Below are 15,946 nucleotides of genomic sequence, written 5' to 3' on the forward strand. Positions count from 1 at the left end.
ATTAATCTAAAGAGAAGTTAGAGATAATCTACAGACTTTAAGGAAAATATAAAGAAAGTATAGAGACTTAAAAAGAATCCAAGAACAATTTACTGAGAACTTAGAATATGTAACTGAGAAAAAGTCTAAAGAGAATCAAGAGGATCTATAAAGAATTCAAGAAGATATAGAAAATTTATGCCGACTTTAGAAGAAGTTAACAAAACCGGGAGACTATCTAGAAAATCTCAGAAAAATGTGAAAAGAATCTAGGAAAAATTTTGAGAGAAAGAATCGATAGAGTAACAAGGAGAATTTACAAAGCTCAAAGAAAATATAGACTCTAAACAGAATCTAAGGAAAATAAAAAGTCAGAGACATGAAAAGTCTAAGGAGAATCTAACAACATTTTCGACAATCTAAGGAAAACTTTAAAGAAACTCATGGCAATCCAAGAAAATTAAATAGAATTAATGCACATCTTAGCGAAAATTAATCTAAGATCCGATAATCTAAAAAACAGAATTTGAGTTAAGATTAAGGAAAATCTACCAAAGCTTTTAAGAGGACTTTGGCAAAATCTAAATAAAATCCAAACGATCTAAAAAAAAAGATAAGCTATAGTTGATCTAAAGGAACCAAGGACTCTGAAGGAAAATAAATCTAAAAATAAATTACAGAAGGTTTTAGAAATCTAATGAGAATCAATAATAGTTTTGCACAGTTAAAAATTCTAGAAAATTTAGGTATACGGTATTTGAGGAAAATCTAAAGAATATCTAGCTAATTTGCAAGAACCTAAAATAGATCTAGAGGAGCTAAAATCTAAAAGGATTCAAAATACTATAACGTCTATAAAACTCAAAGAAAATCGGATGGTTGTACAGAACTCGTGGATATAAAATGTGAGAATGCAAGTGCTTGAAAGGATCAAAAAGGAGAACTATGTAGACAAAAAGAGAATCTCGAAAGAATCTAAAGAGAATTCAGAGATTTAGAAAAACTACATAGAATCTTAACAGAAGTGAGGGAGAATCTGTGGTAAATGTAAATATAGTCTGAAGGAAATCTAGGAATTTATAAAAATAAAAGTTTATAAACAGACCAGAAATACTAGAAGCCAACTCTAAGAAAAATTAAAAGAGAAAATATAGACAACTTAGGAAAACTTTAAAGAGAACGCAAAGAATTCAAGAAGATCTAGAAAATCTATGGTATGGCGACTTTAGAAGAAATCATCAGAATTGGGAGATTATCTAGATAATCTTAGAAAAATGTGAAAAGAATCTAGGAAAAATTTTAAGAGAAAAGGACAATTCAAAAAATGTAGTGGCTTTAAAACGAATCGATAAAACAAGGAGAATTTACAATGTCCAAAGAAAATATAGACTCTAAAACAGAATCTAAGGAAAATCGGAGACCTGAAAAATATAAGAAGAATCTAATAGCATTTTCGAAAAATCTAAGGAAAACTTTAAAGAAACTCAAGACAGTTCCAAAAATTTAAATAAAATTAATGTACATCTTAGCGAAAATTAATGTAAGATCGGATAATCTAAAAAACAGATTAAGGAAAATCTACTAAAGCATCTAAGGGGAACTATGCAAAATCTAAACAAAATCCAAACGATCAAAAAAAATAAAGATATATATATATAATAGTTGATCTAAAGGAACTAGAGAATCTGAAGAAAAATAAATCCAAAAAATAATTTACAGAGAATTTTGGAAATCTAATGTGAATCGAAAATTAAGAGAAAATTCAATAATAGTTTTCCACAGTCTAAAAAAATAGCATCTAGCTAATTTGGAAGAATCTAAAACAAATCTAGAAGAGCTAAAATCTAAAAGGATTCAAAACGCTATAAAGTCTGACACTCAATGAAAATCGGATAGTTTTAGAGAACTCGTGGATATAAAATGTGAGAATTCAAGTGCCTTAAAGGATCAAAATGAATCTAAAGGAAATCTGCAGAATCTACGGAGAACTATGTAGACAAAAAGAGAATCTCGAAAGAATTCAAAGAGAATTCAGAGATTTAGAGAAACTACATAGAATTTTAACACGTACGGGTGAATCTGAGGTAAATGTGAATAGAGTCTGAAGGAAATCTAGGAATTTATAAACAGCCTAGAAATATTAAGACAAATCAAAAGAGAAATTATAGACAAATCAGGAAAACTCTAAATAGAACGCAAAGAATACAAGGAGAATCTGGAAAATACAAAAAGATTTAGATACTCGAAAGATCCAAGAAAAATCTAAAGAAACTTTGTGAAATAATTTACATAGTATATTGAGAAAATTCAAAGAGAACTTGAAAGGATCTAAGAAGAATCCGAAGAATTTTTTGTTGCTCTACAACTGAACCAAATATTAGGGTATTAATATTTTCTAGGAATTCTTTATGGTTCTTTGAAATCATTTGTGAATCTTCAGGACATTTCAAGATTTGATTGTGTTATTGGAAATGTGACTAATGCTAACAAGAAAGCTCTAATGCAACATCCTCAGTTGTCGCCGCTCCGCCATTTCGGGTTATTGCAATAACGTCGTGTTTGATTGATCATTACCGTGATAGTTAAGTTGGAAATAATGTTTATTATAGCCAGACCACTTCACCTTATCAGCATGACGTGAAATTCTGGCTAGAGTAGAGCCCCTTGGAGCGGAAGGCGCCACCCCTGCAGTTTAATCGCCGCTTTACGGTTAGTGGCTCTACGCACAATAACCCTCATTCCTTAGTGGGAAACGTGTTAATTAATGAAGTCCAGACCGGATTGCCTAAGAAATTGTTTTACGTGAGTTTAACTACCCGTAAGCTCGGCAAACTTGTCCTGATCCAAAGTCCTTCTTGTGCTGCGTTCGGTTTCGTTCCCACCTAGAGAAGTCTAGACTTTGCTAAAGCCTTTTTGCCTGGTCCAGAAATTTCCTGCGTAAAAAAGTAAGAAACTCCACCTACCAATTTAAAAGACACCACCGTCTCCGGCGCGGTAAAACCCAAATAGAAAACTCTTTCGTGTTTGCGATGCATTTTCTATTTCCATGCACTCGAATGACGCAAACGTTCGATTTCCACATCGCAGCGACCCTTTATCGCCATCCGATGATGACATATTGTACGCAAATGCTTTTTTTACTTCGTCGATTCGTGTTCCACTTAGAAGGAAAGAGTTCGCTTGTAGGAAATGGCCTAGGTGAGCGGAAGTTGGCGGCGATGCTGCACCCGACCGTTGTGAATTTCCTGTGCGGAACGGCTCACTTAACAGTACTAAACTCGCATGAGGCGTTTGTGGTCCTTGGAAGGGACATGTTTCGTCTGCTTTGTCCACCCTCTCATTAAACTGGGGTGTTTACCGCGGGAGAAGCACGATTCCTCCATAAAATCGCAATGATACATTTTAATCCACGGAATGGACGGATGTGGACGTTTCGCCCATAAACTCGACCTCGAAGAACTTCATTAACAATGTGAATTTAGCCACTCTCGATGAAATACTTGTGTATCGAATACCGTGAAAAATGTTCAATCACCACCTGTTATTGTGGAATGTGTTTTCCGCGCTGCTGGTTCCGTCAATAATTTAATTTGGAAATCAGGAGAACGATGCACCGGTGAATTAATTAATGTTTAAACGACGAATGAATATTTTGCGTCAGTTGTCGAGACTTTTGTGGTGCGTTGCAGTAAACTCGATTCAAACCCGGTCAAAGTAAACTCTGTCGCTAATTAACGCAGCAGTCAATGCTGTATTTATTATCTTGTTACAGGCGGTAATGCGAAAATTGGCAACTACATGTGTGCGGTGTGATGTAGTTGTAACAAAACCGCAAATAATAATCCGGTTTATTCCCCTCGCAATAAGTTGATATAATTCGTTAATCTGATTTACAACGTCCACTCGGTGTAGATTCGTCCTGGAAACGTTGATTGTCTCCCGCCGCTGAAATTTACTTAAGCCGGACTATAATTCGGTCATAATGAATCCTGCACACGATTCGGTTCGGTTGCTTAATTGGCTCCGGGCCCGGATCGCGCTGTTTTAATTATACATCCATTACTAGCCCAGGCGCCGACTCCATTAAATTTTTACGTATGGCGGACGCGCCGTTGAAAAGAATTTCACCTCACGTCCGAGGTAAGTGCGTCTTCGGAATTAGCCTGTGGTTCGGCGCGAACTCGAGTCCGGTAATCTAATTTTTGGCAGTTTCAGAGCGCGTCCACTATGATACAAGGAGCAGGAATGCGCGTCGGCCTCCTTTCAGAGTAAGTAATTGGGTGCCTTGAGAGTTCCTCGGAAATGACCCGAATTACCTTTTCCCTACCGGGAACCCTTTTAAGCCGCGTAATCACTGACGAACGATGCTTTTCGGAGCGTTTGAATAAAATATCACGACACACACGGCGGTTCTAGTTGGATTATCTACGTAATAACGTCTCGACGCCGGTTAACCGACACAAGAAATAACGTGAGAACATTGTCACGACGCCTCGTAACTTTACCACCAGATTTATCGCCCTTTTTACTTCGCGACATCAAAAAAAATATTAAGGCGGACCGTTTTCTTCCTATCACGTGTATAAATCGGACGTTGATAAAGAAGCGCGATTTCGTTTATTTATATTTTATGGGGCGACGGATTACCTCCACTCGATTACCATCTTTCGCCAAATGAGTAGAAAGTATTTCATGAATTTTAATCAAAACCCATTTCAAACTTTGAAAAACTCAATACTAATACTAATTAATTCATTATTATTATGATTATTAATTCCATATTTATTTGCATATGTATATTTATATCGTGTCATCTGCTTGTTTTCTGCATATAGCTTTTATCAACTCACACCCTTCTCTCGATTTTTAAACTTCTCATGAGTTCAAGTCTACTCCTCTTCTTCTGGAGAGTTAGCACAGCTTATCCTTTGAGAGCACTTTTCTTTCTATTTCGCCTTAAATATGCAAAAATATGTATGATACAGAATCTTGATGAAAAATATTTTTTTAACTGTATTGCGATATTTTTGCATCCTCTTAATTCGTTCGATTTTAGTTTCTTTTCTATATTCTCTATACGCTCTTTCTGATTAGTACATACGTAATGAAATTTAAAAATTTTAAAATGTTTAATTCACAAAGTTTGTAGTGTTCTGGCTAAGCGAGAGAACTTTGGAAACTTAGAGAATCCTAGAAAATTGTACGAAATCCTAAAAAAGCATATAGAAACCCATAAAATCTTGCAATTAATTGTAAGTATAAAAAATAAAAGCCTTTGGGAAAATCATGAAATTAGAATTAAGTTTTCTTTAGAGTTTCCATGGGTTGTGTATTATTTCCTTTCTTGATTTTTCTTAGATTGTTTTCACAGCTTTTTTATACTCTGATTTTTTTTACCTACTTTTTTCTGTTTTTTTTTTTGTTTTCTTGTAAATTCTTTCTCTATTTTATCGAAATCCACTTAAGATTATTTCTATCTGGTTTCTCTTGACTCTGTCTGAATCTTTTGAATTTCCTTTAAACTTTGACATTCTCTATATTTTCCTGAGATTTTTTTGATCTGAATTTTTTTATTTTTTATGAATTTGCTAGATATTTCTAGACTGTGGAAAATCATTATATTATAACATTTCATTGGATTCTCTAAAGATTTTCTAAATTTATTCTGGATTTTCTTCAAATTCTGTTTTAAAGATTCTCCATAAATTTTTGGATAAAAATAATATAAGATAAATCTTGGATTATATTTAGACAATCTAGTTCCTTTATATTATTTTTTTTATTTTCTGCGTTTTCTTTAAATTATATTTATGTAATTTTTTTTAGATGCTTTAGGTTTTCAGACTTTTCTCAAATTCTGTTTTTTTAGATCGTTTTTGGATTTTATATTAATTTTCGCCAGATTTGTGCATAAATGCTGCGGTTTTGATTTTTTTATTTTTCTTAGATTCTATTTACACCTTTTATATTTGTCTTAAATTCTCATTGTGTTTACGCTTTAAGATTTTTTTAAAACTTCTATAGATTCTAAATGTTCTTAATTTTTTAATTTTGTATAGATTTTCTTATATTTTTTCGGTTTTGTTTTTTAATATTATTGTTAGATTATTATCTTCCTACAGTTTTCAAAATTCTTTTAAGATTTTCTCCATTCTCTTTAGAATTTTTCTTATGTTATCTTATTCCTTGGTTTCTCTTTAAGAGTATTTGGATTTCATTTAGAGTCTCTAAATTTTCTATAAACTTTATAGATTCTCCTCAGATTTTTAATTTTTTTAGATTGTTCTTATTTTTCCAAATTTTTTTTAGATATTTTTTAGCATCTTTAAGTTTTTATTTTTATTAGATTTTTGGATTAGATGGTAATTATCTATATTTTCTTTATACCATATACCTATACCTAACCTACCTTGATTTTATGTGTAGATTCTTTTAAAATTTATTTTAATTTAAATTTGTTGGTATTTAAAAATATCAAGTGAAGCTTTATTGGCGAAGTGAAGTATGTAGTTGGCACCCGCCCGGTGCGCCCTTTTTTAAATCCGTCTCTGGAAAGAGTCGACATGATATACGAAATATGAGGACCTTAAAGAAAAAAGCAGAAAAATCGAACCGAATCAAAAAATTTAAGAGATCTTCTTACAAAAAACATAAAACATTCAAAGCATAGGTTCAACAGAATTTCAACTATTTGAAGAATTAGAGATATCTGAAGAAACACCTACCTAAATGAATTTAGGAATTTCGGTTACTTCAGATTCGAAATCTCATCTGCATGACTTAAAGATCTTGCAGTAATAGGAGTATGTATTATGTACTTTTCTCTATAACGGAATTTAGTTAATCAGACAAATTACGGAATGTAAAAGTAAAGTAAAATGTAAAAAGTAACGTAATAAGTGCGCTAATTTCTTTCTAAGAAACGAAGTTCTGGAGTGCTCAATTTTACTAAGAGTTACTGGTGATATGTTTAATTAAAATATGTAGTCATATGCTAAAAGTGATGTTTGGAAAGCGCAAAATTGTCAACCCGTCGATGGAGATCAATGTCCATCGCCCAGGCCGCCTTTGATCGCTCCGCTCGGCGACAGTCAGTCTGTCTCAGTTCTTGAAGTCGGCAGCACCGATGCTTTTCAATTAGAAAAAGCGCAGCTCGCATGGGCAAAATGCCATTTGGCCGTATACTCTTGCGTCACCAAACAGCAGAGCTTTTGCTTTATGGCCGCCGTTGCAAATATCGCGCATCTATCTCATCGGCAATCGGCAACAACCCGAGACAAGGTCTCCGCTATCAGCAGTTGACCCAATTCCTTGTGATAGTCAACAAGGAAAAGTGGGGAAAACTGACGACCCCGCGCCGATTGTTAATGACCTAATATCCGGCCTAGAGACGTCTCCGATTGTCTTATCGTCGTCGCCCCCGTAACTCGAGTCTTTGAGATTTTCGACGTCATTAAGACATACAAGACCGAATTTAATACATCCGGGGATTCATTCCCTAAATTAATTTTAATGCTCATTAATTACAAAATAGCGAGTGTTTTGCGCCATCAACCCGACCACAATAACGACAGCCCCTAATATTAATCCCCCAGACGCACAGTAAAAATACAATCTTAATGAACAAAAAGCGTAGGTAGCGACAAGAAATCTTCAACGTAATCAGCGCCTGCGTTAAAATGAGTTTTCGAAAACAAAACTTTTGCAAACATCATACAGTCAATTACGCCGAACGCAGACGAATTTAATTGCTTTTTTTAATTAAAAATAAAATAATAATTCGTGATCGCACGAGTCGCGGCTATTTTTCAATCTTCATCATGGGAGTTCGCAAATAATTATGAATGATAATTGTAAACCGTTAATTAAGTTTTTTCACTCCTAATTAAGACAACAAGAAGCACACAACTCCGGACTACCGGAACCGAATCGCACTCTCCCGGACGAAATCAAAGTACAGAGGGAGAAACAGTGGAGCACTTAAAACTCACGGCGGACTGTCTGTAATTTATAAATGGGAGAGGATGACGAGAAGTAAGTGAATTACAAGACGGATTCCCGCCGGATTTGCTATATTTTAATTAGGTAAAATGTAGCTGCAACGTCCCGCCGGCATTAAGGGCCAATTACATTACCAAGCGGCTGCCTTTGAGATATAAAACTGGATTAAATAACGATCTGACTGATATAGATCCGAGCGTGTCCTGTACAGTTCAGTACGTCGACGTTTTATTGTCGAAGGAGACTTCCATTACTATCAGACTGTCGATACCACCGAACAGGAATCCCAGAAATTCGGCAATTTGTCACGCGATACCAACTTAACCCGAAGGAGACCTCCGACACCTAGTCGGGGTTTAGTGGCGCGGAAGAAGCCGAATTTGACACTTCTAAATAAACCGCGAATTGGGCGAGGAGATACCAAGGTGATGAACATATCTTTAAATGAATCGTGCACTCGGAATGATTTGCGACCTCTTCTTTTATTGTGATTTGTTTCTGCGAACGCACAAAATGAAAAAACGAATCAAAATTGAAATCGTTTATTCCGTTCGTAGCAAACATAATAAAACTGTTTTTTCATGCGTCTTTTCAGGAAGAAATTTTTGTGATATTATTACGGCATAACTTTCCGCTAAAACCCGATCGCAAGTTCGCGACGAACCAACCCCTATTTCACGGGATAACGTGATGAGTTATTATCGTAACACGAAGCTTGAAATCTGGAAAAAAATAATAATAAATATCTGGACGACGTTGAACTAATTCCGATTATAAATCAACGTACAACAGTAAATACAGGTTGATTTATTGGATGTTGTACAAACAAACGGTTGGGTTTGTACGCATCTGCGGATGCTGTCGAACAGTTTAATCATGTGTTGTATTGTTCCTGCAAGTCTCTGGATAAATGCGTTTCATCCATGGCATTCAACTTGTCGGGGTATAATCGAATTTCGAAGTTTGCAGAATCGTGAGGAATCAGTTTACGACAAAAATGCACGACGACAATGCTGTGCCAAAGGGCCGGAAATTGCGGGCGATGGACGAGAAGTTTGAGGCTACTGCTGATGAGCGAATTCAGAAGAGTTTTGAAATTAAATGCGATATGAGCGATGCAGGGGATTCACTTCCAATACGAATTAATTAATCAGTTTGTTTGGAAGTTTATTCTGTGCGTTTTTACTACTTTTATGTGATATTTCTAGAATCGCATTTTATTAAGTATTCTAAGAACTTTAAGAAGATGAGGAACCACCTAAAAGTACAGGAATTTGATTAAGTTTTTTTAAGCTTCAAAAGGGGTGTGAAATATTTTTAAAATATTAGATTTAGAAGAACTTACATTCTTCTCGCTCTGCTCTTCTTTCAGGGCCTGGGAAAATATCATTGGATTTTTTCTTTGGAGACAAATTTTTTATTTCTTGTTACTTAGACACTCTAAGATTTAGATTTTCTACAATTTCTCAATTAATCAGTTTGTTTGGAAGTTTATTCTGTGCGTTTTTACTACTTTTATGTGAAATTTCGAGAATCACATTTTATTAAGTATTCTAATAACTTTAAGAAGATGAGGAAGCACCTAAAAGTACAGGAATTCAATTAAGTTTTCTTAAGCTTCAAAAGGGATGTGAAATATTTTGGAAATATCAGATTTAGAAGAACTTACATTTTTCTCGCTCTGCTCTTCTTTTAGGACCTAGGAAAATATCATTGGATTTTTTTTCTTTGGACACAAATTTTTTATTTCTTGTTACTCAGCCATTCTAAGATTTAGATTTTCTACAATTTCTCAATTAATCAGTGTGTTTGGAAGTTTATTCCGTGCGTTTTTACTACTTTTATGTGAAATTTCTAGAATTCGCATTTTATTAAGTATTCTAAGAACTTTAAGAAGATGAGGAAGCACCTAAAAGTACAGGACTTTAATTAAGTTTTCTTAAGCTTCAAAAGGGATGTGAAATATTTTGGAAATATTAGATTCAGAAGAACTTACATTCTTCTGGCTCTGCTCTTCTTTTAGGACCTAGGAAAATCTCATTGGAGTTTTTCTTTGGACACAAATTTTCTATTTCTTGTTACTCAGACACTCTAAAATTTAGATTTTCTACAATTTCTTAATTAATCAGTTTGTTTGGAAGTTTATTCTGTGCGTTTTTACTACTTTTATGTGAAATTTTTAGAAATCGCATTTTATTAAGTATTCTAAGAACTTTAAGAAGATGAGGAAGCACCTAAAAGTACAGGAATTTAATTAAGTTTTCTTAAGCTTCAAAAAGGATGTGAAATATTTTGGAAATATTAGATTTAGAAGAACTTACATTCTTCTGGCTCTGCTTTTCTTTTAGGACCTAGGAAAATCTCATTGGAGTTTTTCTTTGGACACAAATTTTCTATTTCTTGTTACTCAGACACTCTAAAATTTAGATTTTCTACAATTTCTCAATTAATCAGTTTGTTTGGAAGTTTATTCTGTGCGTTTTTACTACTTTTATGTGAAATTTCTAGAATTTGCATTTTATTAAGTATTCTAAGAACTTTAAAAATATGAGGAAGCACCTAAAAGGTACAGGAATTTGATTAAGTTTTCTTAAGCTTCAAAAGGAATGTGAAATATTTTGGAAATATCAGATTTAAAAGAAGTTACATTCTTCTCGCTCTGCTCTTCTTTCAGGACCTAAGAAAATATCATTCGATTTTTTCTTTGGACACAAATTTTCTATTTACCTATTGTTACTCAAATACTCTAAGATATTTAGATTCTCTACATTTTCCTAAAATATGATATAACCATATAAATCAAAATTAAGTTAAATGGCAACTTATTGACTTTGCTTAGAACAATATCATTAGCCTAAAAATTGTAAAATTCAAAGTGAAATCAAAGCTCCTGGCGCCTCCACCATTTTTGCGCGGGCTGCGTGTGGACTCTTGCCGCTGTTTGCTTCCACTTTAGTTGAAGCAATTTCGGTCAAAATTGTGTTCTTGTGGCGACTTTGCCGTAATACACCAACAAGAAGGCCTAATTACCCCACGGTGGCGTAAACCAATAAGCCCAAGTCACAATAAAGGATTAAATAAACTTTCCGGGGTTAAGAAGCGTGCCTTATCAGCGTGCGCAATTCCGCAGTGCCTCTAGGAAGTCTGAAATTTTATGCGATCGCCCGAAAATACGTAATTTTGAAGGAGCTAAAAAGCCAAACACGTCGGTCCGGTCGAAAATGTGGCTTTTAGAAGTACTTGGCACGCACCGTCTGTTAGTACGTCGATTATTGTTTATGTTCACTCTTTTTCCCCGGAAAGCGATAAAACCACTATACACTCTGAATCCCGGTTAGAATAAAACTGTTCGCAAAGTCGTTGCGGAAAGGGGATTACGATTAATCGGAGGATTTTACAGCGTTGTGAGCACGTATACAAATCATTTCGCTTAATTTATCAGCTCTCTGTTTAAATGGACCGGCATTGATAGTTACGAATATTGCATTCTTCGGCTTTCCGTCTCGACACCTGCATACAATAATTATCGTCTGTTGGTTAAAAGGCCGCAACTATTTCAAGCATCATGATGTAACTTTAATAATATTCATCTCGATGAAATGGCACGAATGGATGCTAAAATGAACGATTCAGAAGCGTGTTTCTATCGTATTAGCCGAGGCAATAAGGCGGATCAAACGTCCATTTCATAAACTGCTGCGCCGACCACATTGTTAAATAGGCAAAGAGTAGACGGAATGTCCGTAATTGATCGAAGAGGAAGTCAACTACGGAAATATCAAACGTGCTGTTGTCGTTCTGAATGGGAGCTTTATATACGGCCAGCAGGTCTGATTGGGCGACTAACTCAATAGAGTCTGTGCATGCCATGATAACATTGTTGTCAAAACTATCGCATTATAAAGGGGCACCTGCTTTGCCAGAGCCGGACTAAACACCGCCCTATGCACTACTGAAACACATTTTTTCATTGCAGACTTGCTACGAGATGGAACGTTACCTGAAGGACGAGCCGAAGATGCAATCGTATAAAAAGCTACCCTCGGATATGGAAAGGACGTGGTACGAAGTGAACTGTATAGACGATTATAGTGACCGACACCTGGACGCGTTTAGTTCAGCGAGTTCGCCGTGTTCATGGGACGAAGCTGCTCTTTCGTGCGCCGTCCTCGTAAAACAGGAACCCATCGACGACGAAGAGGACGAAGACGAAGGCTACGAAGGACAAGTGCACACAGATACGGGCGATGCGTTACAGTTACGTTTAGTGGCGAGGAATCCTGCTACTCTCACACCTCCTTCTAGTCCAGAGTCTGGACCCGGGCACAGCAACGGAAGTTCTAGTGCGAGCGAATTGGACGTTTGTGGACTTCCTGTGGGCAGTGTGGCGCGAAATGCGATTGTGCGAGTTCGAGGAATCACTAGGTACATATCGGTAGTCCCGAGAACCTCACAAAGTCCTGTCTCTTCACCCGCTTCCACCACGGCTGTCAAGCACCGACTCGACCACTCGCCAGACTCCAAAAGGAGGATACACAAGTGCCAATTTCTCGGGTGCAAGAAGGTCTACACCAAAAGCTCACATCTCAAGGCGCACCAAAGGACACATACAGGTCAGTTTTCAAAACTTTATTTTGTTCAAATTCTTTGAGTGACGATAAGAGAGGCTTTTTGAATTGTCTTTAGAATTTACAGAATTCCTTAGAATTTTTGCAGAGCTCCTGTAGATAAATGCCAGTTACATTTTAATGCTTTTTGGACTCTCGAGCTTCTGTACGTTCAGAAATATCCAAAAGATTTCGAAGAGATCCTTAGAAATTGTTAGGGTTCTTCAAAAACTTTCTTTATTGCAAAGATTTAAAAAATTCTTAAAAATGCTTAGCAACTTTTTTAATTCATGATATAGATTTAATTCCTTCAACTTGCGAGTTATTAGATTTCTTTGAGTTTGTAGGACAGATTCTCGAGATGCTCGAGACTTTTCTAAACTTTTTAGCTTTAGATAATTAAGATATTTCTTTCATTCTTTGTTTTCTTAAAGTTTCTTTAACGTTCTTTAGATTTTTGGATATTCTCAGAGATTTCTCAAATTGTTACCTTCTTGGTTTCTTAAATTTTAAAATTTTTGGATTCTTCAGGTTTTTCGATTTTTTTTTCATCTTTCTAAATTTTTGTTTGTTTAGTGCGGTTTTTAAGTCTTAATTTCTTAAATTTTCGGACTGTTTTCTAAAACTTATGCATTTTTTTTTGTGTTTCGTGTTTGTCCAGGCATTTTGGTGTGCAAACCTTTGTGTTCTCAAGATGTTTTCTTGCATTAATATTTAGCCCTCAGGTTTTTGGTTTCTTAATCTCAGAGACTAAAGTGACGATAACATCATTCAAAGAGGCTTTTTAAATTGTCCTTCGAGTTTACAAATTTTTGCAGAGCTCCTGTAGATAAATGCCAGTTAGGTTTCAATGCCTTTGCCAATATCCAAAAGTTTTCTAAGAGAACCTTAAAAATTGTCAGGGTTCTTCAAAAACTTTCTTTATTGCAAAGATTTAAAAAATTCTTAGAAATGCTTAGCAATTTTGTTAATTCATGATATATGGATCTAATTCCTTTAACTTGCGAATTATTAGATTTCTTTGAGTTGCTAGGACGTTCAAGTTCTCTATATGCTCGAGACTTTTCAAAATTTAGCTACTTCTTTCATTTTTTTAATTCCTAAAGTTTCTTTAACGTTTTTTAGATTTTTGGATATTTTGAGATTTCTCCAATTATCACCTTCTTGGCTTCTTGAATTTTAAGATTTTTGGATTCTTTAGGTTTTTTCGATTTTTTCCATCTTTCTAAATTTTCGTTTGTTTAGTACAGTTTTCAAGTCTTAATTTCTTAAATTTTTGGACCGTTTTCCAAATCTTATGCATTTTTTTGTATTCCGTGTTTGTCCAGGCATTTTGGTGTGCAAACCTTTGTGTTCTCAAGATGTTTTCTTCCATTAATATTTAGCCTCAGGTTTTTGGGTTCTTAATCTCAGAGACTAAAGTGACGATAACATCATTCAAAGAGGTTTTTTAAGTTGTCCTCACAAATTTTTGCAGAGCTCCTGTAGATAAATGCCAGTTAGATTTTAATGCTTTTTGGACTCTGGAGCTTCTGTAGATCCAGAAATATCCAAAAGATTTCTAAGAGGTCCTTAAAAATTGTTAGGGTTCTTCAAAAACTTTCTTTATTGCAAAGATTTAAAAAATTCTTAGAAATGCTCAGCAATTTTTTTAATTTATGATTTAATTCCTTTAACTTGCGAGTTATTAGATTTCTTTGAGTTACTAGGACGTTCAGGTTCTCTAGATGCTCGAGACTTTTCAAAACTTTTCAGCTTTAGAAACTTACGAACTTAAGATATTTCTTTCATTTTTGGATTCCTAAAGTTTTTTTAAGTTTTTTTAGATTTTTGGATATTCTCAGAGATTTTTCAAGTTATTAGGTACCTTCTTAAGATTTTTGGATTCTTCAGGTTCTTTCGATTTTTTAAGTGCAGTTTTCAAGTATTAATTTCTTAAATTTTCGGACTGTTTTCCAAAACCTATGCATTTTTTTGTATTTCGTGTTTGTCCAGACATTTTGGTGTGCAAACTTTTGTGTTCTCAAGATGCTTTCTTTTATTAATATTTAGCCCTCAGGTTTTTGGTTTCTTAATCTTAGAGACTAAGTGACGATAACATCATTCAAAGAGGCTTTTTAAATTGTCCTTTGAGTTTACAAATTTTTGCAGAGCTCCTGTAGATAAATGCCAGTTAGATTTTAATGCCTTTTGTACTATCGAGCTTTTGTAGATCCAGAAATATCCAAAAGATTTTTCTAAGATAAACTTAAAAATTGTTAGGGTTCTTCAAAAACTTTTTTTATTGCAAAGATTTAAAAAATTCTTAGAAATGCTTGGCATTTTTTTTAATTTATGATTTATTTCCTTCAACTTGCGAGTTATTAGATTTCTTTGAGTTTCTAGGACGTTCAGGTTCTATAGATGCTCGAGACTTATCAAAACTTTTCAGCTAGATACTTAAGAACTTAAGATATTTCTTTCATTTTTGAATTCCTAAAGTTTCTTTAAGTTTCTTTAGATTTTTGGATATTCTTAAAGATTTTTCAAGTTATTACCTTCTTAAGATTTTTGGATTCTTCAGGTTCTTTCGATTTTTTCCATATTTCTAAATTTTTGTTTCTTTAAGTGCAGTTTTCAACTATTAATTTCTTAAATTTTCGGACTGTTTTCCAAAACCTATGCATTTTTTTGTATTTCGTGTTTGTCCAGGCATTTTGGTGTGCAAACCGTTGTGTTCTCAAGACCTTTTCTTGTATTAATATTTCTAGATCCTCAGGTTTTAGTTTCTTAATCTCAGAGACTAAAGCAGCAGTTTCTCGTTTCCGATCTTGTTGAAAACTGCATTGTAAGTAAATTTTGTATTTTCCATTTTTGTTAACTTCGTAATTCTAACCTCGGTTGTGGTCCTGTGTGGTGGTTGACCGTTGCCCCGCATTAATTATCGCAATCTTTCCACGTCGGTGCCAACCGCATTTTGCACGCGTCTGCTTCTGTCACTTGCAGATCTTCGTTTGCCACTCAGTCAGCGACTGCAATTATTCCAACTGCAACACAACAATAATAAACAGTTAAGTTCGTCGTCATCGCGGGAAGTCCGGGCATAACTGCAAAACCCGCATGCATCACCGCCTCCGGTACTGTTGTTCATAACGCTCGCTATAATTGCATCTTTAATTGCATTTTGCGCCACAAGAAATATGTATGAAGACCGCGCTTGCGCTTTCCTGAACAAGTCAATTTTTGCGATGGCTAAGAAAGCGACTTGTACGCCACTAATCCCATGGAGGAATTCCAAATTGCTCCATTTATTTCCCTACTAACAGCTCCTAATCCGCTTTGCATTACTCAGTGTGTTAGTATCTACCGGCTGCAATTCA

General features: G+C 34.9%; 1 protein-coding gene across 1 annotated transcript in view; it reads left to right on the forward strand.

Moving 5' to 3' along the window:
• LOC148178241 (Krueppel-like factor 6) overlaps positions 1-15,946 on the forward strand; it is a 227,017-nt gene that overhangs the window by 161,773 nt on the left and 49,298 nt on the right. Inside the window, exon 2 of the mRNA XM_088031502.1 lies at positions 11,957-12,593. Coding sequence (XP_087887628.1) covers positions 11,957-12,593 — 637 coding nt within the window. The remainder of the gene's footprint in view (positions 1-11,956; positions 12,594-15,946) is intronic.

This window comes from Gnatocerus cornutus, chromosome 2 (genome assembly GCF_029298725.1).
Source record: "Gnatocerus cornutus isolate USDA-ARS CGAHR chromosome 2, icGnaCorn1.1, whole genome shotgun sequence".
Lineage (NCBI taxonomy): Eukaryota > Metazoa > Arthropoda > Insecta > Coleoptera > Tenebrionidae > Gnatocerus > Gnatocerus cornutus.